This window comes from Odontesthes bonariensis, chromosome 14, assembly GCF_027942865.1.
Source record: "Odontesthes bonariensis isolate fOdoBon6 chromosome 14, fOdoBon6.hap1, whole genome shotgun sequence".
In the NCBI taxonomy this organism is placed as follows: domain Eukaryota; kingdom Metazoa; phylum Chordata; class Actinopteri; order Atheriniformes; family Atherinopsidae; genus Odontesthes; species Odontesthes bonariensis.
In genome coordinates this window covers 20,532,767-20,557,246 of record NC_134519.1, presented here as the reverse complement: position 1 = coordinate 20,557,246, position 24,480 = coordinate 20,532,767, and the positions used below count along the sequence as shown (strand labels likewise).

At 38.3% G+C, this 24,480-nt stretch overlaps 1 protein-coding gene across 1 annotated transcript in view; it reads left to right on the top strand.

The window, feature by feature from the left end:
• Positions 1-20,809, top strand: part of tnn (tenascin N) — a 39,091-nt gene extending 18,282 nt beyond the window's left edge. Inside the window, exons 9-19 of the mRNA XM_075483423.1 lie at positions 6,344-6,607; positions 9,176-9,439; positions 9,788-10,051; positions 11,599-11,862; positions 13,937-14,067; positions 14,684-14,822; positions 14,930-15,081; positions 15,570-15,666; positions 15,788-15,952; positions 16,468-16,631; positions 19,587-20,809. Coding sequence (XP_075339538.1) covers positions 6,344-6,607; positions 9,176-9,439; positions 9,788-10,051; positions 11,599-11,862; positions 13,937-14,067; positions 14,684-14,822; positions 14,930-15,081; positions 15,570-15,666; positions 15,788-15,952; positions 16,468-16,631; positions 19,587-19,736 — 2,054 coding nt within the window. The 3' untranslated portion in view covers positions 19,737-20,809. The remainder of the gene's footprint in view (positions 1-6,343; positions 6,608-9,175; positions 9,440-9,787; positions 10,052-11,598; positions 11,863-13,936; positions 14,068-14,683; positions 14,823-14,929; positions 15,082-15,569; positions 15,667-15,787; positions 15,953-16,467; positions 16,632-19,586) is intronic.
• The last annotated feature ends 3,671 nt before the right edge of the window (positions 20,810-24,480 follow it).

The following is a 24,480-nucleotide window of genomic DNA, read 5'->3' as shown; positions in this document are numbered from 1 at the left end:
GGTCTCAGAGAAGCAGTTTCTGTGATATTATAGTAGTATGTAATGAATTAGTGCATACTGGTTTGTCCTTAGGGGCTATAGTTGATGTCTTCTGTAACAGAGCGTCACAGAAGATAGATTTCACCACATTTCATATTTACTTTCACCCTCTGTCCTGCATTTCTTTTTATTTTCTTCCCAGTCTCTTTCAAGCTCTTTCACAGAAATACTGTGTAAGATATTGTAATAATTAAGTTTACATTTTTGCTGCCAAGCTGCCATTTTTTTTCTCACAGCAAGGCCTTGATTGCAAATAATTTCCCTTTTTATCATTCAAAAGGTCGTATTTATGTATTTAGGTTTACTAAATATCCTTTTTAAACAACCTTTTGCAAACTTCTCAGTCACTTGTCATGAAATTTATACTTCATTATACTGCTGATATGAAGTCGTTAAGGACGTATGGCAGTCTTTTTCAATTCTTCTAACCACAATGTTTAATTGTAATAGGTAATTATAAATAATTTGCAATAACCTGTGATTCAACTGAGATATTGATCTGAAATTTGAGATATGTTAGCGACACATTTCTACATTTAGCATATGTTCTGGCGTGGACTGCATTTCACCTTGAGGGAGCAACACAGATCTGAAAAGTTTATTTCGTGTTTGAGTCATATCTAAATGTAATCTTGTTCCTTAAAAATTAGTTTTTAAAAAGCTTAGAGTAGATATCATTGGATGCTCACTGTGTCTGGGAATATCAAGGTCTAGGACTCAAATACCCGGATGATTATTCCAGTTAGTAATACAGATTTGTCTTTACCTTCCAATGCACTTAAATTCTCTTAAGATTCACAGTATCACAATCATGATGTTTTTAAGTGCTCATCGAGGTAAAAGACTATCAAAATTGTACAATTTGCTTGGGACAAAATAATGACTATTTGTGCATAAAAAAAGTTCAATCATTTCCACATTATCTACCTATTTGTTAATCACATTTGTTTACTTTCCTCCTTATTTTTTGATCAAATATTCAAGTGATAATACGTTTTACTTCACAGAACATTTCCCATTTTAGATCAAACTTTATTATGCACACAAACCTAAAAAAAATCCTAAACACAAAAGGCAAAATTTGTGTATAAACTTCATTCATTATTCCCTTTTTGCAGGATAGCACAAGGAGTTAAAAATGCATGTATGTAATCATTATTGGACAGCTAGACGTACAATAATGTGCTCCCAGTACAACTCAATAAATCTTCCCTCCTCTACCTCAGCCTGTGGTATTCTTGGAGTTATGCTTGTCTTGCAGATTTTCCACAGTGTGATTCCGTAGGTGTCGATATGGTATCCTTTCATAGCCATCATTTCCAGAGTAAAATGATTCAATGACAGTAAACATTTAGGAAAATGGATAGAATAAATCTTTACACTTAAAGTGCCGTAGATGTCTGTTAGTCGTTTACCTGCCAAAAGGCTACAAGGCATATAAACACAACATACCATGGCTGTTACTGCTGATTCAGATAAAAAGCCACCAAAAAGCCCCAAATAACCAAAACCAGATGGCTTGGCTTACGAAGAGTGGTTTAATTTTGAGCTTTTATGTTATCTGGACACACTATAGCACCTCATGTGATCCCGTGGGAGTACCCTCTCTACTCAGACTTAGCCAACTCTTCAAATAAAATGTAAGATTAATGTCAGGTAAAATGTGAGAGGGAATATCTTATAAGAGTAGAGAATTACATATATGGTGACATATAAGTGTATAATTTTGGGGGTAAACTGAAAGCTGCACTTTTTCCTGGTCATTTTGAAATGATATGTTTATAATTCTCCCAATTTTAAGATCATTTTTTAAAAGTTGTGCTTTCTTTTGATAGTTGATATTCCTATTCAACAACAGAGAACTTTGGTGTTTTATCATTATGTTTGGAACTCTTATCCCTCTCATGTACAATGAATGAATGATAAGTGGACAATTTGTAATCATAAAACAAGGATTTCATACGATCTGCAGTATATCATGTGTTTAGCAAAGATATTACCAGATTGATAAATCAGTTCCGTCGTGAAGAGTTATTAGCTGCTTACTCTACATAGAAGTACTTGGCAGACATATCTGTAGTTGCCACAGGACTCTACAAGAAAACATTTATCACAACTGACATAATGTAGTCTCATAAAGAATGGCACCCTATTGCTCCATCTTTAGCCATGTTGTATGGCTTCCACTGCACAGTGAGGGTGAGAAGCTGCAAAGCTGCAAATGATGAAAGACAGCCTGTTACTCTGAGCCCTGTGGTCAATGCCTCTGCTGAACATGCCACCCATAATGGATAAGCTGTTTTCCAAATGGCTGAAGCTACAGCTTATGTTGTGTAACCGCAGATGCTGCACAGCTAGTGAGGTAGAACGTCTGCAGAAACTGGATCCGTCATACATTGTAACTTCAGAACAAATGAAGGCTTGAAACAGTTGGAGAAAAAAAACTGTAAAATGTAACTGTAAAACTAACGATATTTTTAATCTGGGTGGGTCATAAAAGATGGAGAAAAAAACAGTTTTTAAAGTAAAATAGATTTAAAGGTCCAAAGGAGAATAAGGACTGACAGTTGAATGCAATTTTCATTCTTAAACCTTGTAGCAATTTAATTTCCTAGTGTGTAGGTTTTAGTGGCATCTAGTGGCACAAACTGAAAATTGCAACCAAAAGAGGCACCAGCCCCTACCTAAATCTACAGAAGCTATGGAAAATGCAGAAGGCCCTCTTTGGGAGACGGTGTTCAAGCAACTCTCCAATAATAACAACGCATTTTTGAATATGGTATTGCATTTCTTCTAATAAATCACCCTGTTCCACACTGGAACTTAAAACACATTTTTAGTGAGGCATAAAGCAAATTAAAAACTGTTAAATGCATTCAAAATCACTCCTGGTGAAAAGCTGGAAGACAAGAGAAAAACAAGCAGTCAGTGCTTTGGCTAATTATTTCACCTAGGATTTGTAGTAGACCCATGACAGTGTTAAAGTCACATATTCGACTGCCAGGTAGTTCCATCCTCGTATTCAAGTTAAAGGCCCAAATTATTTGTGTGCACTCATTTCATTTTACTTTACTCTGATAGTCTCTAGAGGTGTTTTGCTGCTCTCTTTCTCCTGTAATTTCTGAGCTGCTTGAGTATTTTTTCCCATAACTGTGATTGAAGCAACACATTGTGGAACTGAACATTTATAATTATCAGTATTATTCAAGGAAACAGCTACAATAACATTAAGGAATGTTTGCCTTTTGTGGCACTGTGAAAATAGACACCAATGTTAAGTGAATGTTAAGTAAGCATCTCATATCTCTCTTACTGTTTGTCACTTAAGGTACTTAAACTTATTTAAACTTATTTACCAGTCCACTCATTTTTAGCTCTTCAAAGAGACACTCTAACAAAAAAGGAGCGATTATGAATTCTTTCTGCAGTTCAGTTCACGACAGACTGTCATGCAGTGTAAGCAGAAGGATTGGAAAGTGACAGCAGGAGAGGAGATGCGAAAAGGGGATATGGAGTTAGACAGTTGCATAGTTCCTTTCTTCTTGTGGATGCATCATCAATCAGTTTTCGCGATGGAGACTGCACACTAACACAAGACTGACCTTGACTGAGCCGCTGCCACAGAGGAATAATCCTAAATGATGATTGCTTTTACATTTCCCTTCACTTCCTTTGTGTCTCTCTTACTACGCATCTGTGACTCTCACTTTATATTTTTCTGTCATCCTCTCTTTGTTGCTCTCTTTTTTTCACGTTTGTTGATATTTTCTCCAGAGCCCCCCCCCCCCCCCCCCACCCCCCCCCACCCCCTCTCAACACAACCAACTGCTCCGTCTGCATCTCCATTGCGTCACCTTCCTCGAGCCAAGTAACCGTAGAAACAGAGGCTCTGTGTTGTGTTCTGATCCTAGGTCTTCCTCACTCTGCAGCTCATTCTGTGGAGTTCAGTGAACAGGAGATGACCATGGGTTCAGCTGTCTGCCAGTAATGTTCTTTTGGAAAGCTTGACAGAGTTTTTTATATGAGCCAGAGTACAAATCCTGTGATGGCTCATCTATCATCTTTAGTGTCCAAAAACAAACTTCTCAGTAATGAGTGTTTGTTAATTTCCTGTATATGAGGAAAAGAATAACAGATACTGAGGCATTTCTACAAAGTACGGTATGTTCCATGTTCACGAACACTGCTGCAGATCATTTATACAGAGTAGTCTTCAAAGGGGGCATTATATCTTTTTAGAAGGGCTTGTCAACTGGTCAAACGGATTTGAAAGCTTCCTCTGCCCACACATTTCCGACAACAGAGCTGCGGGGAACCGTGAACTTTTTTGTAACTTTGAAACAATGTGAATTTTATGATCACTCCAACCAATTGTGTGGAGGTAAGAATGAGGACAATTTCAACATTTTTTTCAAGTTATTATTTTTTTTAGCAATAAAACAATATCAATATTTTTTCTTGTACTGTAACTTTGGAGACTGGTTGAAAAAACTCCCATTATTCTCACATTTAAGGAATCGTTGATTCTCTTTAGTCTCTGTCACAACCGGTTTATCACACTGCCTTTGAATATGTCCATTCAGGACAGCTTATAGTGATAGTTCGGAGTAGATTCACCCTAGGGTCATTTGAACCGTGACATCCAGACAAGTAGCCCACCCGAAGTTTTTTCGATATTGGCTGAACATCAGCTGAGTTACTGAGTTATCCCGAATAGCTTAGTACAAGCGCTAATGGAACCTGGCAGTATCTCCAAAATTACCACGTCACTTCCTTGATCTGGGAGCTTCAATGTAAGATGAGGGTCGATCTTGTAGACAACAAAGCAAGGCTGCTCAATTTCTCCATTGATAAAATAAATTCACAACTCTAGAACATAAAAATTCATAAAAAATCATGTAGAATATAGCACATACTTTGTTGTCTACAGTAGTAGGTCAACCCTCATCTTACTTTGAAGCTCCCAGATCAAGGAAGTGACGTCGACGCAGCTTTAGCAGCAGAGAAGCTATTAGGCTTGTGTTGATAATAATAAACTCCTGGACTATGTATAAACTTCCAAATGCATCGTTTTGTGAGTACAGACCATATTTGTACTACCAGGGCTCTCAAGTTTTCAAGTTTGCTTGGAGTGAGATTCGGGCGGGGCAGGGATTTTGATGCTTGATGACTGATATTGGAGGCTCCCATTTAAAGCACAGCCATTTTCACAGTCATGATGGATGACAGAGTTCCATTCAGAAACAAAGTGTTCCTGGTCTTGGTTTTATTGAGCCCCACCATGGAAAAAACCCTCTCTGCATCAGCATTTCAGTGTGGCAGAACTAATACCAGTTTGGCAATTGTAGATAGCCTTATTGGGAATCTGCTCATACCAGTCACCTTTGAAAAAAATTAACCACGGAAGCCTAATTACACTCCTACATATTTTTCATTTTTCATTAAGTTGCTCATGTCAAAGGGTGTGTGCTGAATATTTAGGTCTACTACTCCAACGAACACTTTAATCGGCAGGTATTGGTCTTTTACAAGGAGTAGGAAAACTATAGTAACTAATAAAAGATTCAAATAAATGAAGATATGACCTGCTGATGATCCTGACGGTTCTCTTCCACCTCCAGCTCGTCTACAACTTCTGCACGCATTCAGAGCATAATAGGCTATGTCCGCTGTGCATTCATGGGACGCGTGCTTGCAGCTGAAAGCTATTTCACACCCGGCAACAAGAAATTCTGTTTTCTGATTGGCTGAGAAATTCTATTTTGTGATTTGCCGATGGGTTGCTAAATCAAGACAGCTGTACCAGAGCTGTAGTTCTGAGCTGTACTAGCGCACAGTAACCTGCCATTGACTCGTTTATAGTATCGGCCATTAGAATTTCTGTGCGACGAAGTTGATCATTTCTCAGCGTGAGAAATGGCATGTGTGGCGTGTGAACTTGTTGAAATGCGTGTGTCTCACGCTCATTGCGTGAGACTTGAGAGCCCTGGTACTACTGTAGAAGTTTGGTGTCATGGCATGTGATTTTAGTGTGGTAATTTTGGAGATACTGCCAGGTTCCATTAGCGCTTGTACTAAGCTATTCGGGATAACTCAGTAACTCAGCTGATGTTCAGCCAAGATCGAAAAAACTTCGGGTGGGCTACTTGTCTGGATGTCACGGTTCAAAAGACCCTAGGGTGAATCTACTCCGAACTATCACTTTAAGGCACATTTCTGTTGTAGTTTTGGTATAATTTTGGTATAATTTTTGGCTTTTGAAGGTTTTAATTTCTCTTTCATCTTTCTATATTTACAATTTCAGAAATCGATTCTCCAACAAACCTTGTCACCATTGAAGTAACTGAAGACACTGCAACAGTCTCCTGGGATCGAGTTGAGGCTGAAATAGAGGGCTACATGCTGAGCTACACTTCTGCAGCAGGCTCCAGTTCAGACATTGCTGTAGGACGTGACAGCACCTCGTACAGGCTGATTGGCTTGAGGCCTGGTGTCCTTCACACCGTCTACATCTGGGCCTTCAGGGGAGACAAAGTCAGCGAAAAAAGTTCAACGGAAGCAGAAACAGGTAAACCCTGAATGGGACCATGGCTCATTTGGAGAATTTGGATTTGAAAATTGTTTTATTGATGAGCGTTACAGAAGATGCTTATATTTGAGTAAATGGCAGTCACCAGAGGTCATCTGGAAAGGTAAAACACAGAGCACACGCAACATGGATCCTTTTTTTCTCATTTCTTCATGCTTTTACTGACACAATGACCTGTTATCCTCCAAGAAGTGTTCAAAACCAGAGCATTTCTTTTTTTCTTTGTACTTTACAGCCTGTTAACAGAAGGACAGATGTTCTAAGCATCTTTAATCTTAAAATGGATTGTGCAAAACGTTCTTACCTCAAATAGCCCTAATGTGTAATGCACCAATAATTTCCGTCTGATCTTTAGTGTTGGATAATTTTCTTGGCTTTTTGTGGCAGCATCAAGTTAAAAACTATTAGTGTTGACATTTTATATAAAGCACATTAACCTCTCCCAACTGCCTAGAGGGGGACTTGAACTCTGTCTGAAGAGAACTATTTAACATAATTAGAATGGATTCCTTTTTAAAAAGCATTCACTTTAGCCTGAGGCTGAATGTCTGTAAGAAGTTTGAGAGGAGACAATTTAGCTCGGTCAACAAAGCCTGCTGTTTTGCCTCTCTTGTTTCTCATATTCTCGTCTTTTCATCTGGTTGTTATGGGAGTTTGCAGCTGTTGTTGTTTTCTAGCATTTATGTTTTGGAGGGAAAGGCAGCAGAACATCTTCTTAAAACAACTTTATAGTTGCTCCAGATGCCTTTAAAAATCCAATTAAGTGTTTAACAATAGTAGTACAGTAGTCATTCTCACTGATTCGTACTTGTAGCTTAGTAAACAATAGTTTAACACCAAAGTTATAAATATTTTACAAGATCAAATATATAATGTGAGAGCAGCAGATGTTTTACATTCACTAAGTATTATATATCAAGATGTATTAGCAGAATTCATCATTTGCACAGTAGTACTTCTGCATGTCTGCTTAAGTTTTTACTACAGATTCAGATTTTTCCTCGCTCTGTTTGATGAGGTTTGCAGGCATGTTAGCTCTAATAAACCTGGTCGTACATCAAACAGCAGGACGCAAACATTGACTGAACAACTCACTGAACAACTGAATTTAAATTGTGTCAGGAATCGATGTGCATCTCCTTAAAAACAGACTTTTTAAGGAGATGCAACTGAGGGATGTGAATTAATGCAGATGATCACAACTTTTCACAAGGAAGAAGATATCAAGTGCAAAGCAATCTCTAAACAATATTAAATACATGTGTATCCCCGAGTGCCTTTCCATAATGAGTTCTCCTGAAGTAAAGATGCATACACTGCTCTATAAAGGCAAACTGCATTAAATAAGGAAGCAGAAAAATCCTTGCAAGACATTCTACAAAATAGCTTGACTACTGAATCACAGGATATTTACTTGTAGAAAGTAGTTTGTTTTCTGTTCATTGATGCAGATGTTTTTCTTTTGTAGATAACAGCTAGGGAAAGTCAATGACCAAAGGTACATTTTGTTTTAACTAAAGTTAGCCACAGCTGTCTCAAAAGCTGCCCGCTTTTACTTGTTGTCGCTTTAACTTTAGCTGTGAATGTACTGCAGCTGTCCTCCCTTGGCAGAGAGTTCGGTTGTGATGTGTCTACAGTACACAGAAGTGAGACTGCTCTGACTAAAAAGCCAATATGAAGCAGCTACACATCCAAAGCACGAGCCCTGTTTGGATTGATGTTGGTTTTACCACAAGTCTGAAGGGATGTTGTCATGGAAATTAGACATCTTATTAAATATATATGTTCTTATATAGTGTAAAGATAGTAACACATTAGTTCGATCTTTATTTTGACCAAATGTGTTACTACATTCTTCCCTCTGGGATAAATATAGATGTGTTCAGACAGAGAATAAAAATTAGATCTACTCTCATAATGGCACGAATTGTAAAAACAAACTGAGATACTTGTAATTGAATCAGTGTTACAATAAGATCAATGGGTAAGATTTGTTCTAACAATTACAGCTTTCTGTTTTTTTTTTTTTTAGCTCTTAACCCATTCAGACCTAATGTCGTGTTTAGAATAATCCGCACTATTCTAAGAAATCTTGAAAATGATGATGGGACTTGAAAGTTCAAAGCAATGATATGTTGCATCAGGTCTGAATGGGTTCAAAGTTGTGTCGCTTTCTAGTTTGCATGGATTTTGTTTAACATAGCTCATAGTATACTCGTGGTACTGCTGCTCACATATAAGAGTGATATGATGTCAAACTTGGAGTTAATGGTAAATTTGTCTTTCTGTTTCTTTTTTTGCATTTATAAAAACGAAATGTTTTAAATTCACTTACATTCAATGGTTACAATGCAGCACAAACACAATCTGCTTAAGATTGTTTTGATTAGAAGACCAAAGAGCCACATAAGCTGATCCAAGTTTGACATCTTTTCCAGTGTTTCTAACCTCATCTGCACTGGATGCAGGTGCAGCTATGTGTAGTTCCGGTTGTGTTTGCATTAGATGTAGTGATGTTGTGTCTACTAATTTTAACTCCCCATACAGAGCTGGATGCTCCTACTAACCTCTTGGTCCAAGATGTGACAGAGTCCAGCTTCACAGTGTACTGGGATCAAGCCCAGGCAGAAATTGATGGCTACATGCTGACATATAGGTCTTCTGAGGGCTCAAGCGAGGAAATCCCAGTTGGGCCCGACAGTACTTCATATATGCTGACTGGTCTGAGGCCAGGGGTCCCGTATACTGTCTACATCTGGGCCATCAAGGGGAGTAAAGCCAGCAGGAAGATCTCGACGGATGCTGAGACAGGTCTCAGATCTACAACACTATGTTCACAAGCAAAGCTTTTAATCATCTGAACTGCTCATGTCGAACTTGACAAATTTGAAAGAAAGCTCTTTTCCTATTTGTGACATGACAAAACCCTGTTAAATGCAATGGTATATAGACAGATTACAGATATGAGAAAATATTCTTAAATTATCCTAATTAGGCTACCACAAGCTAACAGAGCAGCTTCAGTTTTATTTAAATGTCAAAAATTCTCTAGTTGAGTTGAGATCTTTTATCAGGTTTTAATTTGTCACCCATCTGTTCGGTTTGGTTTGCATCATTGCAGTTTGTGTATTGATATCCTCCACTAACATCCTCCTCTAGAACTGGATGCTCCTGCTAACTTCATTGCCCAAGATGAAACAGAGTCAAGCTTCAGCGTGTCGTGGGATCCAGTCCAGGCAGAAATTGATGGCTACGTCCTAATCTACAGCTTTCCTGATAGCGCCGATGAAGAAATCTCTGTCGGACCCGATAGCACGTCTTATATGCTGACTGGTTTGAGGCCTGCAGTCCTCTACACTGTCCACATCAGAGCCTTCAAGGGAAATAAAGTCAGCAGGACGATTCCGACACAAGCTGAGACAGGTGTCAAACACCCGTTTTTGTTAAAGCAAATTACCTATTAAGCATTCATCTTTAATCCTCCAGGAGCTTCAAGTGGTCTATGATTACAGTCGTTTTGACATGACAATGAGACAACTCCTTTGTAAACCTGTGAGAAAAAACAGAATCTGGTTGTTGGTTAGAGCAGTTTTCAAGTTTATTCTTTTATAATTTCATCAGTCTTCTTTACAACTTCTTCTTTGGGTCCCAAAGAGCATTGGAGCCCAGACAACTTCTTCCCCAATGTATCAGCTTTCTTTGAGAGAGAGCTCAGAGATGTGATCCTCATGTCCTGGAACAACACTGCGCTCTCCTCAGTTGGACGTGCTTGCAGGTGGCCCTCAGGGCCGTTCTTCCCATTGACTAAAATTCTGGCTTCTATCCGCTATGCTTGAAGAGAATTAATTCCACTGGTATAGTTGCACTGAGCTCAAGGGAACTTTTCTTTCTTTCTTCCAGAGTGAGGTTACCAACATGTTGTAGAAGCTCATCTCAGACCCTTTCATTCAACTATGTACTCATTTTAGATATCCATCAAAGTCTGTTACCACTTACGGAAGTCAGTCAGAGCTTTACAGTTATCTCTTCATTAGCATAATCTGAGGATAACGTTTTCCTGCAGTTCATTTATCCACATGTGACTTGTGTGTTAAATCAGCGTTTACTGGGATCCTCTGGGAAGCTGCCACCTGATCTAAATAGGATGAGACAGCTTCCGACAGAGGAGGACGAAAGAAGACCCAGGGGGACTCGTTTCTTAGTTTTACAGCTGTTTTCAGTGGTCATGTACACCAGCACCTCCTGTGCTACAACACAAGCATTAGTGATCCTCAAACCTTAGCACCTTGCACCTGTGCAATGTTGCATAACTGATTAGAGAAACCTGAGATGAAAGCAGAGTTACAGAAATATTTTTTAGCAATGTATTCGTCGTGTAGGCGGATGTCCTTGTCTGTGCAACAACCGGCATTTGTGAGTGCGTCCATGATGTAAACTTGATGTTTGGTTCCTTTCCCTGTCCCTTCACCATTTCTGGCTGAGGTGCCAGGTTAACCAGCCTCTAGGTCTGGCTTCAAGCCATGCACCTTCTCTCAACTTTTGTTATAACTACATCTGTTTTTCACATAGATGTTTTTTTTAGTTAAATTCTTTTGGCTCAAGGAACAGAGACCATCCTTTGTGTGTCATTAGAAAGAAAGATATCAGTGGACACGATGAAAGAACAGAGGTGCAAACAGCCTGACTCTGTTGGGTACAGAATCTGACTGAACTTCCTGTCAACTCGTATGATTTACATCACCTACATTTGAGTTGTGAACTGAGCCCAAAGCAACAGATTTTCTACATACTGATACAAAAAAACAATAGAATAATTCTAACAAACCTTTTATTACTTTGCTGTATGTTCACGTAATCCCCATTTACTTACTGTCATGATTCTGATATTTGTAGCAAAAAGTAATCAAGTAACACATCTTGTAGTTGCATGAGCAGAGTATTAAACTGCTTCCACTAACATCTTCCTCTAGAACTGGATGCTCCTGCTAACCTCTTAGCTCGAGATGAAACAGAGTCCAGCTTCAGCGTGTCATGGGATCCAGTCCAGGCAGAAATTGATGGCTACATCCTAACCTATAGCTCCTCTGAGGGCTCTAGTGAGGAAATCAACATTGGGTCCAGCATAACCTCTTACTTGCTGACAAACCTGAGGCCTGGAGTTCTCTACACTGTCTACATATGGGCCATCAAGGGGAACAAAGCGACCAGGAAGATTTCCACAGAAGCAGAAACAGGTTAATACAATGTAATCAGTGGGAGTCTTCTTTTGGTAATGTCAAAGCTCTCATTTCTCTTATAAAGACTCCATTTGTTTTTTTTAATCTAATGTAAGTCTACATTTAAAATCTGTGGGCGAAAAGGTCGGCCATTCCGAGCCATTAGTTCTTCTCAGTGAAAGGAGGCTTTTCAATGGGGTTGTTATGAGCCAACCCACCGGTCAGGTGAGATGAACCGTTAAAATATATACACATGAAAGTCAGATAAACCAGATAATCTGTAGAAGTCAAAATGATAAGTGTTTATTTCACTCTCTTAAGCAAACCTGGAAACTGTTAAAGGAATCCTTATATGGCTAGAAAGTCTCACCTGGCATCTGGCATCAAAAAGCAGTCTAAGGCTCCTAATTACCATAGCTGTGAGAACGTAACACATAACTGCCTTCACTAAGAAGTCCCATATGTTACATCCACATCGGTTATATACACAAGCTCCAACAGATTATCCATCTATTCCTGTTAATGAAAATATCTTAGTGTAAGAACACTGATAATAAATTCCAGGCACTCAGGGTACCGCATGTGGCCTTTATTTTGGGGGAATAATAGTCGCACAGAAGGAGTAGTAATTTTTCTTTTAGTTTTAATGTTTAGAGGTAGGAACATGACTATCTTTTATTGTAGAAAAAATATAAAAATATATTTATTTTAACAGCTCTTAATTAGATTAAATGCTCCATCAGTTGTTGGTATGTCTTACTTCTTTGATGTTTTTAAATGTCAGTACTGCATAGCCCGGTGTTCAGAGGGATCAGGGGTCAAGTGGACGAGTAAGTCTATCCTGATCATCTATTCTCACTTACATTTCGTGTGAGGCATGTGTCAGGGAGGTTTTGGTGAGTATGAAACAACCTGCTAACTCAGAACAATCAGTATCGCCAGCAGCAATAATTCAGTGGTTGTGGTAGAATTAATTTAGTCCGCACTGATGCTTACTGCACACTAGAGGGCAATCTATAAATTTACATGCCATATAAACTGGATTTATGAAAGAACAAAAATTCCTAAAAAGTCAACAAAGCTCCTGTTCTACCAGGAAATGCTTCCCACAGGCGAGAGGAGGTCACTGGCTACGTATCATAACTCAGCGAGAAGTAAAAAGACTGCAGCACATGTGAGTGGGTTGTAACAGGGGTATCTTTGTGTCAGCCTGATGATCTGTAAAATCTCCTGGGAGCTCTAAGTGAAAGCTGGATGTTTTTCAATTAGGCGGCAAACAGCTATGTTTTGCATTATAAACTTTTCTCATTGAAACTCATTAGAAACCATCAGCAGCGACAGACCAGTGTGGTGCTGGGTTAAAAAAGAACAGTTATTGCATTGAAATCATCTGTGGTACATAAAAACATGCTTTATTAGATTTGTGTCTTTATTTGACCAAGTAACAAGCACCATTAATATGTCAAGTAAAACTTTTTCACACCAATTATACTCTTTTGCAGACGTCTAAGGAGCGTTTGGTTTCACCAGCAATACCAGTGGTGCTGCATTTGTCACCATTTACATTGTTTTGCCGTTCTGTGGGATGGTTTTGTACCTTATTATTACACTTTCTCCAGTATCTTTAGCCACGGAAAGTCAAAGCTCCCACTGCTCTAGCTCGCATCTACATGCCAGACAAATTATCTCAGCGTCTGTTTCTGGTTAAACTTTCAAAGCATTTCAATAACACGGAGGGTAATAGCCAGCTTATCTGTAAACTGTAACTGAGAAGGCAGATGGAAGTAGTTTTTGGTGGTAACACCCCAGTTGGAGAAAGGCTGAACAGCTAACTAAACCAAGCAAGAAATCAAAGAGTGATGGATATCAGAGAGTATGCAAGACTAAAACCCAAATGGAATGAAAAATAACAGAAATCGTCAAAAGCAGTAAGAGCAGCAAGAAGTTCTTCTTTGGCGTTTTTCTTGTTTTCTCCACAGTTGTATTGAATGCACTCAAAAAAAGCTACACAAAGACGTCCCTTTACTGACATGGTCAAGACATTATGAGATGTGTTAATCAATAAATAAATAATTTACATTAATACACACAGACATTGATTCTCCGAGGGACCTGAAGGCTTCAGATGTGACGCCGGATTCTGCCTCTTTGACTTGGATTCCTCCTCTGGCAGACATTGAGGGTTACATCCTCACCTACAGAGATGAAGAAGGCAAAATGGAGGTAAGAGGTTCTGCACATATCTTTGTTAACAACACATCATGCTATAGTGTATTTACATGTAGAGATAATCTATAACACTATAAAGATTAACCTTTGAGAATTAATTTACATTTGTATTATCAACATACTGAAATATAAGGTTTGCTTTGTCAAATTTTGTGGTGCATCTTGGTGAAACACCATGCTTTGTTTACTGTTTAATTCCCTGGTTGAAGTACAAAGAGTGCAGCCTCATTTGGAAAAGCGTGGTGAATCCTCTCACTCTGTACAGTTTTAAAGTAGAGTCCTGTGAAAAATGTCCTAAATGTTATGTTCTTCAAAAACCTAATTGAGTTCACCATCTAAACATAGTGCACTGTAGAACACTGACCTCTTGTGGCCACCAACTAATTGAATTTGCTGGATGTAGCCTAATACAGGTATAAGCTCATTGAAAAGATACTGGGACTCAATTATGTATGTGCTTTTAATTATACATGCATATAGTGCCACTTGAAATACAATAGACTTGATCAAAAGCGTGTTATAATATCACGCTTGGATCATTATTAAAATCATTCTATTGTATACTGAAAACTCAGCAAAATGATTTTCTGCTGTTTGATGTTGTGATCAGACTGTTGAAATACAACTTGGAGCCAGCGAGAACAGCTTTGCTGCATCCAACCTGGAGATTGGGAAGAGCTACATTGTATCCATTATTGCCTACAGGGGCTTCAAGAGGAGCAAAGTGGTAGAGACCATCTTTCAAACAGGTATACGCTGTAAAATTTCACACGACAATTTTCCTTCATTTTGTCAACATATTTGAAGTCAATTATTCTGTATTTATTCTGTCATATTGTCACATCCCTTATACTAGTTGGTGTGCAGTACCCCTTCCCCATGGACTGTGTTCAGATCATGAAGAACGGCAATAAGAAGAGTGGTGTCTATACCATCTACATTAACAATGACCGTTCCAAACCGATAGAGGTTTACTGTGATATGGAAACTGATGGAGGCGGCTGGCTGGTACGAATCATATGTCATCTCCACAGCCTAAGATATGGTGTCTTTAAGATAATATTTAATAGAATTGACGAAACAGCTTGTTTTGTATGGTAGATACCAAAGTTAATGGAGTATCACACTAATTTTGAATGAAAGAAAATTCTTCGACTTAATTGAACTCATGTAAGAAAACCATTCAGCCCGTGAGGTCAGGTGTAAAATGTATTCTTCGTTTTACTTCAAGAGCGCTTTCTATTGATTGAAATCTGATTCTGAAGATGGTTAAAAGAAGATGTATTGGCCTTTACATCTTCAAGTTTGAGATTTTTTTTAAAATCTGTTTCTTCTTGAGTTTGTCAGGATTATAGAAGTATAATTGTAAAATGAGAAGATTACGCTATGAAGGTGTTTTTTTATCCCTGAGATATCTGTGCTGGGCTTGGGAAACAATTTCCCAAGCAAACTGAGTTGTTTGTGTAACACATGCCTGTAAAATCTTGTGCATGCAGATGCTACAGCGCCGTAACACTGGCAAGCTGGACTTCATGAAACGCTGGAGGCAATACATAGCTGGTTTTGGCAACATGACAGACGAGTTTTTTATTGGTGAGCACTCCAGTGTTTTGGGACACTCCAGTCAATGAAACATGCACATACTTTATGAGCAGTAATTGAGCATTATTATCCTCATCCTATTCTTTGTTTGTCTCTGTGTTTGTTCCTTCAGGTTTGGATAAGATATATGAGCTTACCAACACTCCTACTCAGTATGAGCTGAGGTTTGACTTGGGCGTGGGCTCAGAGAGGGCCTACGCTGTGTATGACAACTTCAAGATTGCACCGGTCAAGCAGAAGTTTAAACTCACTATTGGCAAATACAGGGGGACTGCTGGTGGGTCTCACACTTCCATGTCTTTTTAGGACTAAACACCTTGGGAAAGACAGATCATGTGGACTGTATATGCTGTTTTAAAATCAGAAGAAGTCATGGGAGAAATAGCAATGAAACAGATTAGCACTATACCCCACCCATATAAGTAGACCATACCATCTGTGAAATATTTGTCTGGGAAATTTACTGTGAATTAGTCAGTAACAGGACTGTGTCTGACGCAGGCAGGGTTTAATGGGCTCTGAAGGCAGACAGATATAGACACAAAGGCCAGTGAGACAGTGTGTCCACCTGTACCACAGTGTGCTGACACAACATAAACGGCAGCATTGAATCAGCCTTTGTTTGCTTCCATCAGAGAACACATAGAAGACAAAGCAGCGAGAAGCAAAACATGAAATATACTGAAGATAAAGCAATGTTTAACAATAAAAAAAAAAAAAGGCTGTTCTTCCTAGTTTTGAATCGGTTTCCAGAATCAATTGTGAAATCTTACTTTTGTTGACGGTCCTCAGGTGATGCTATGACCTACCACCAAGGCCGGCCCTGGACAACTGTGGATTCAGATAATGACATCGCCCTGGGTAACTGTGCCCTGACCCACCGTGGTGCCTGGTGGTACAAAAACTGTCATTTGGCCAATCTCAATGGTAAATGGGGTGACGTCAGGCACAGTATGGTGAGTGAACAAAAAAACAGCTCTCAATCATCTAAAAGTGGTCTGTTGAGTGAACCCTCTTTTTATCCCCTCTGTTAGTGTGTAGTGAAAAAACAAAATATTCAGGGCATTTTATCTATGATGTGCCATTTAAGCATGTCATAGATGATGCCTAGAATACTTATTTCACATAGTCTGGGTATGTATTCCTTCAAGTCTATGTATTTAGACATAATAAAAAATGAATGTGTAATTAAATTAAGGTAAATAGCAACCATGGATGAGCCAAAACACTGACATTTTACATGGTGTCACTATTTATTCAACAAAAAACAGTCAAAATGTTCTGTAGAAGCAGTGTGTGAAAAACTACACTCTATGATTCAATAGCTTGTAGAACCAGCTTTAGCAGTTATAACTTAGCACTAATTGTTTTATGTGATGTTATCAGTTTTCTACATTATTTTGGAAGAATTTTGTCCCATTCTACAAAGTTGCTTCAGTTCTTTGAGGTTAGCAAGCATTCCATTTTGTACAGCTCTCTTCAGGTGTCTTCACAGGTTTTCATTGGGCCTGAGGTCTGGGCATTGCAACACCCTAATTCTTTTCTTTTTCAGCCATTCTGTTGTAGCGTTGCTGGTGGGCTTTTGGCATCATTGTCTTGTTGCCTCAATTAGTTTCTACTAAGCTTTGCTATGAAACAGATGGCCTCACATTTGACTCTAGAACACTTTGTAGATAGAAGAGTTCATGGCTGACTCGTAGACTGCAGGTTGCCTGGGTCCTGTGGCTGAAAAAACCAGCCCAAATAATCATCTCTACAACACTGTGCTCTACAGCTGACGTATGAGGTATTCGTGCTGATTTGCAAATGGCAAAACATCTTCCCTTTGTTCTCGTCTGTACAAATGGCATTGTTCCAGAAGTCTTGGTGTTTTTCAGATCTAACTTTGTAAACCTAGGCCATGTTACCATGTTCTTTTTTAGAGAGAAGAGGCTTTTTCTTGGCAACCCTTACAACAAAGCCATACTTAGTGCCATGAACTTTAACATTTGATAAGCTAACTGAGGCTGACATGTAGCTGTTAGATTTTTTGCAATATATCTGAGCATTTTTTTTTTTTTTGCGATATATCTGAGCATTGATTGTCTGACTTTGGGGTGAACATGATGGGACATCTACTCATAGGAAGATTAGTAATATTGTTTATAAGTTTTTCATGAATAATCTTTCCCACAAACATTTGTTTTTATAGAGGCGATCGCACTTGCTGATGGTCAGATCATCAAGGGTATTTGATGAGCAGCTCCTAACTATTTACTCTTTAATTCCAAAGGAAGCAGGAATGGTGTGCTCTTACTTTTTTCACACACTGCTTCTGCATTTGGCTTAGTTTTTATTTAAAGGCATGGTTGGTAATCCTGTTCAGAAACACATTTTGTAATACTGGGTGAAATGGTCCGTCTGTCCTGAGAGAAATCTATACAAGATGTATTTAGAAAAAGGGACGAAAATAATCAGACCTCTGTGGCAGCTGCAGGACTGAGAAAAAGCTGACCAATCCGAGATCAGCGGGACGCTGATCTCGGATTGGAGCGCCTACAAAAACCAATCAGATGCCTCTGCTTTCTGCCTACGCCCCCCTCTGTCGGCTCCCTGCTCCGTGTGCGCATGCGGTTCTACAGGCTTTGGATGACGCACTGACGGAATGGGGAGGGGGGGGTGGAGCTTAGAGGAGGGGACACTTTCGAATCTTGCTAGCTCTCTTGCTAGCTCTCTAGGATTACCTACCATAGCTTTAAGTATAATATGTCATGTGCTGTCGCCTAAGGTTGCATTTACCTAATTTTAAGAACTGGTAAGGACCAGATTATTTTCCTTTTATTGATCCTGGTACTTTCTTTTCCATGTGACAGGATTACAGCAACAGGGTTAACAGGGTTTGTGATTGGCTCTCTGGGAATGACATGGGTATGAATACACAGGAACTTAATGAGACAGAATGTGAACACAATTAAACATTTACAAGGACTGAAAAATCACAAGAGCCGAAAACAACTCCATCAGTGACAGACAAGGAAATTAACTATTGAAAATAAAAAAAATGGAAATAGATTTGAATCCAAACCGATGGCATGAAGTTCTAGCACTTGTATCAGCAATTATGATGGCAAAATGCAGTGGACCAGTCTCTGAAACAGTACTGAGCATTCATGGTGGTAATTCATACTTTAATTTTATCCATAATCTGTTTTATTTCTCAAGTTAAGCTCAGTCCCTCTCAGTTTAAAGTGACCATATCAAATTGAATGTTCAGAGAATTGTTCAATTCAACAGTGGAGCAGAAGTTTAGTTTTTCGAATTACTTTTCATTGTGTATGCCTCTGCCAACTCAGATAAAAAGAAATACAGCAATAAATAGCTACCTCCGTTGCATTTTCCAACACCTAAAATAGGTACCATAGTGACTAAAAAAATAAATCACTGTTATTTGTGACTTTATATGTCTACAGAAAGCCAAAAAAAAAACTTATTAGGAGGTTGTTCCCTGGTCAGAAATCAAACACAACTTTAAAACAAAACAAAAAGAAGTGGGTTCGGGGGATTGTTAGGGTAAAACAGAAATTACGAGAATCCATCATCAGTGATAAGGAAACACATTTCTCATACTGGCTATAAACCATAAGAAACAACAACAGTTATTATGTCTAAGGAAGACTGATACTTCAGGAAATGCCAGAGGATTTCTTAGCTCTTCTCGAGATGCCATCCATAATATTGCTGCTACAAATGTCTCCTGCACTCATATGAAATAAAGCCAGAAGGTGCTATTTATTTATTACTGTTTGTCACTCTGCTTGACTCTTCTTCATTCTTTCCTCTCTGTTTCTCCCCTTCTTCACAATACTTTCCCCTCCATCTCTCCTCTCGCTTTCGTCTGCTTCTCACCACTTAATCTGCTGCTTTGCTTTCAGGGAGTGAACTGGGAACCATGGAAGGGCCATCTAACATCCCTTGATTTCACTGAAATGAAGATCCGACCCCTTGGAGCCATGTCCAGCAGGAAGAGGCGATGGTTGATGGCTAGAGAGAAAAGCAGAACCCAAAATGTCCAGAAGAAATAGGAGAGCATTCACAACACAACAGATGCAATCAGTCCCATTGACCTGTGATCACACTAGCTTTTGTTGTTTCTGTACATATGTAGATACAAATGACTGACCATGCTAGGATTCTTATTGCTCAACATGCATCTTAATGGCTCAAGTCCTTTCAATTTTCTGGGAAATTAGAGAAATGCTCACATTCAATAATTAACTTATTATTTGTTTGTATTCAGATCAGAAATTCTAAGGTTTAGTGTGATTATGGGAAAAAGGCAAACAAGAAACTGGCTTTGAATTGTTTTGAAATGAGGCTGATCAGTGCTGAGTTTAGTCTTTCACTTATAATGCAATTGTAATTTCAGAAACTCCTGTTTTACTGATTAAGGTAGTAACCTTAATTATTGCTAAATCAGGAAACAGTCGATGGAAATCCGAGACGTTTTTCTGTGGTGACAGTATTCATTTAAACCAGAACCCCAGTTTACTTGCATTATATCGTATGTGTTTAGTTAATGTCATAGGAAGAAACATAATGTATAGCAGTACTTAGAGTATTTAGAGTATAAATAATATGAGTGAAAAAGCAGGAAAAATGTTCTCATGAATGGAATCTAGCCAAATTACTCCCAGCTTCACGATCATATGATGAGGACAGCTCAGATCAATCAATGTGATGTGAAATGTCAATAAGAGCAAGGTATGTTAGGGCCATCTTCTGGAACTCAATGACCAAACTCACGTTTTCAGTCTCAAACACTGACAGAAGTAGTTAATGCTTTACATAATACCTTTTCTTTTTAACAGCTTTACTAAGTCAGTTTATGTGATATAAATTATACACATCAGTCAACCCTTTGGCTAACCTGCCAGAACTGATTTGTAATCACTGCCCTTCATTTATTTTGTTTTTCTGCAAAAAAAAAAAAAAATTAAAAAGACAGTTTTTAGGATTTTATTGGACATAGTTTTGTTTCAGTCCACATTCAATTGCTTGAAGTTTCAAGGTCAGAAATTAGGATGCTCATTAAGGCATTAAAATCTGTATGTTATTTCCTTTACTTATTTTATTGTCAAACTGACATTATACTTATTCATTCATATTAGTGTTGTTTTTCACAGAAAAAAATAAAGTTTTTTTTATTTGACCTCATCGTCATCGTCATTTTCATAGAGCCATGGACAATTCAATATGAATTTAAGAAAAACAATTATCAAGCATGCAGTTACATCTATTTTTTTCTCCCCTGGATTCAATCATGTTGTTTAAAGGGAAAAGGAGAATATAAAATATATTTTGATGCATTTTTACACGGATGATGGCAATTAATTCAAAAGTAGATTTTTGCCCCAAAAGTGATGAGAAGGAAAAGTCAGTGGATCATCATCTGGTTACTGAAAACATCAGAATATGTAGTTTCTCCTTCTTCTAGCATTTCTGTAGCATGAAATCTCCATATATATCAGAATATATATTCAGATTATCGTGGTGTTAGATATTTTAAAGCCCTCACAGTGAAAAATGGCATTATTCATTTGATGGAATCATTTTATCCTAAGGACAGTTCATGAGCCTCTTCTGCTTTGTGACTATCAGCAGACGGAGTTCCTTAGTTTGTATTTTGACTTTAAGTCATTAATCTGTCAATGTCAGCAATTTGGGTGACTACTGTGATCCAATTGTCATAATCAATATAAATCTCTTAACTTTGAAACATGAAACTGACTTTCTCTATTTAGAATTCCAGTGTTTCTGAAAAAACACCACAGTCATGTTGCTGAGTTGAGCAACGGTTTTTGCAGGAACTGATTACTGTTTGCCGTCTGGTCCCTTAACAGTTGCCCAATTCTCTGTCTCATATTCTGCAGATGGCAAGAGTTCACTTGCTGTCTGGGCAGGAACCATTTTTTTGCAAAAAGTGTATGAAAAAGATATAAAAACACAGCACCATTTAAAGACGAAAATATATATATATTAAATGTACTGTATTTAAACAACACAGAAACACTTCAGGGAGGTTATAAGACTAAACAGAGAAGGGAACAGATAATACTGTTGACTGTTTAGTCATCGGAATGAAGCAGAGTTTGAGAAGGCTGCTGCCTAAAATGTGGCAGCAAAGGTTTCTAAGCATAGCATTTTATTTCATCTTTAAAATGAAATGTCTCACAAAAACTCATTGATGCAACACGCTGTTTCAGCCACAGTGACTGCAAATTACTTTAAGGAGATTGGTTGCTACCCTCTGTTATGAGAAGAGAGAACTGTTTATGCTGGCACTGCTTTGCACTGAGTAAAGCTGTGCCCCTCAACAGAAGAGAGGAGAAAAGAAGAGAAAACAAGAGAAGAGATTTGAAAGGCTCATTTAATAATCCTTTTTTCACAGCGCATAAAATCATACCACACTTTTGATTAATACCTAATTTGTCAAGATCACCCAGCACTCAAGAATTCAAAGGAGAACCACTGGCTCATATCGAAATCATGGGCATTTTGTTACACATGATAACAAACAGGCCTGTGTGGTGATCCATTAAATGCAAAGCCACATCCAGGGATCTTTCTGTAGCTTTGCTGCTCCTGTTTACAGAAAAAATCTGACAAGACATGACAATCATGATAGACTGTACTATCTCTCAACATACATAACACTCACCTGGGATTAAGCTCCATACTATTTTTTTAGATTGACTTGTGGAGTTAAGTACAGCCTGATCCTTTTCAACCAAGGAACCCTATTTCTCTGGTTTGATGTCAACCTTTTGTACTCATGGCTGGAGTCAGAGACAATGCTTAGGTCAAGCCGTAATTTGTTACACTGATTAACTAATTCATTCATAACTTTTGAACGGATCTTTATTTGGTGGAACAGTTTGGATGGTAAAGTAAAATTAAAGTATGATTTGTACGATTCCATGATGAGATTAATATTGCTTGTGTTTTTGCATTTATTGTCCACTGCATGGAAAAACTAGGTGAGCCATAGAAATAGTATAGATCTCTGTTTTTGTGATTAGTCAACTGACCTTTTGTTGCTTTCAGCTGACACTCCTCCCACACAATTTTTCTCCCTCTCCTACCCTACTTGTTAGACACACCTCTGTGTCTGTAGAAATCCATAATGTCAGAAGCTTGCTGTGACCATGTAAACCTGTTTGTGCCAAATATAAGCATTTTCACATAATCAGTGGTCCCTCGGTTTATAGAGCAGCCGTCTTGTCAGTGTCTGTTGTGGCATTCTTGATTGGTAGTGGATACATTTTAAACATTACTGTCCCTGTTAATCATTGAGACCTTAACATATGAGAACAGTTCTAAGATGGGGATTAAAAAAAGCAAATTAAAACGAACAAAAAAGATGCCCTTGTTGCCTGGTGTGCCGCAGCAGGCACATATACAGAGGAGGGCGGTCACCCCATGTCAGTCAGATGATTGCTGTTTTTTGACGGATGTGGTGGTAGTGGAACCTCAAGAATTAGTCATGCCAGAGTAGACTTCCTAAAGTGTGATACTGAGCTTTGACAACCAGGCAACCACAGAAGAGTTTGTCTTCCATCCAAAAGGCCTAACACAGAGAGTAAAGTCAATGCCTTCCTGCCGTTTTGCAAACTGTTGCAGGGTGGTTTTTCCACTGCAACAAATGGCCTGTCATTATAACTAATCATTTATATTAAAAACACCTGTTTTTTGTTTTTGTGTGTGGTAACCTGAGAGCATTAAAATTCTACTCAACCATTTTGCTCATGCAGTGTGGGATTGTATGGCTTAATCAATTGTTAGAGCTGAGATGTTAGAGCTGTCTGGTTGCAATAGTTCACAGGTCATCTTTTGGGTACATTAATTGTTGGTAGGAAACTAGAAAAGCATTGCTGGAAACACTTTACAGGCTGGACTTAAGGCGAGAATCAGAGGGGGAAATAGGCAAAAAAATAATAATATTAATAATAATAATAATAATCTGTCCAAATGTTCAAAAATAACCTGAAATGCAAAAAAAAAGAATTAATAAAAAAATCCTGATCTTATACTTTTTTATCTTTATGTAGCTGAAAGGCCCATGCAGGGATAGGCATTGGAAATTTGCAGAGGCTATAAATGCTACGGTGTACAGTATTAACCTAAACAATTCTCCCTATATGAATAAACAATAATTGAAAAAAGATTTGTCATATCTTAGTCAGGAATTAAGACTTAGTCAGACATACCTCCATATCAAATTCATTTTTCCATGTTACAGTGAAAAAAAACAAGAAGTGAAAGATCATTACATAAAAACTTCAGTTTGATTCAGTTCCTCAGCTTGTTTCTTTAGAACCGATGTTATCCCCTTTTCAGTCATATACTGCAGTAGACTGGCTGTATAAGCAAAAAGATCTCTTACTCAAGACATCATGTACAGTAACAGGCATATCACTCTAAGTGAATGCACCACCAAAAACAAATGCAGCTCCTCATGCTTGTTTCTTGTCAGATTTCCCAGTCAGTCCCTGTAGTTCCAGCAAGCACAATATGTATGTTGTCACTCTGCCAAAATGTTAAAGAGCTGTGTTCCCGTTGACATGAACATACTGTAAGGTAAGTAGACCGTGAATTTTGAGAGCATATTGTCTAAGCAATGTCCCACACAAACTTCAACGTTAAAACTTGAACACCGAACACTTGTTGCCCTGAGATTAAATAGAAATAAAAAAAATTAGATTCCCCCAAGCTTGAAGAATAATATTTGTCTCCCTGTCATCTTTCACATTGTGCTTTATCAGTGTA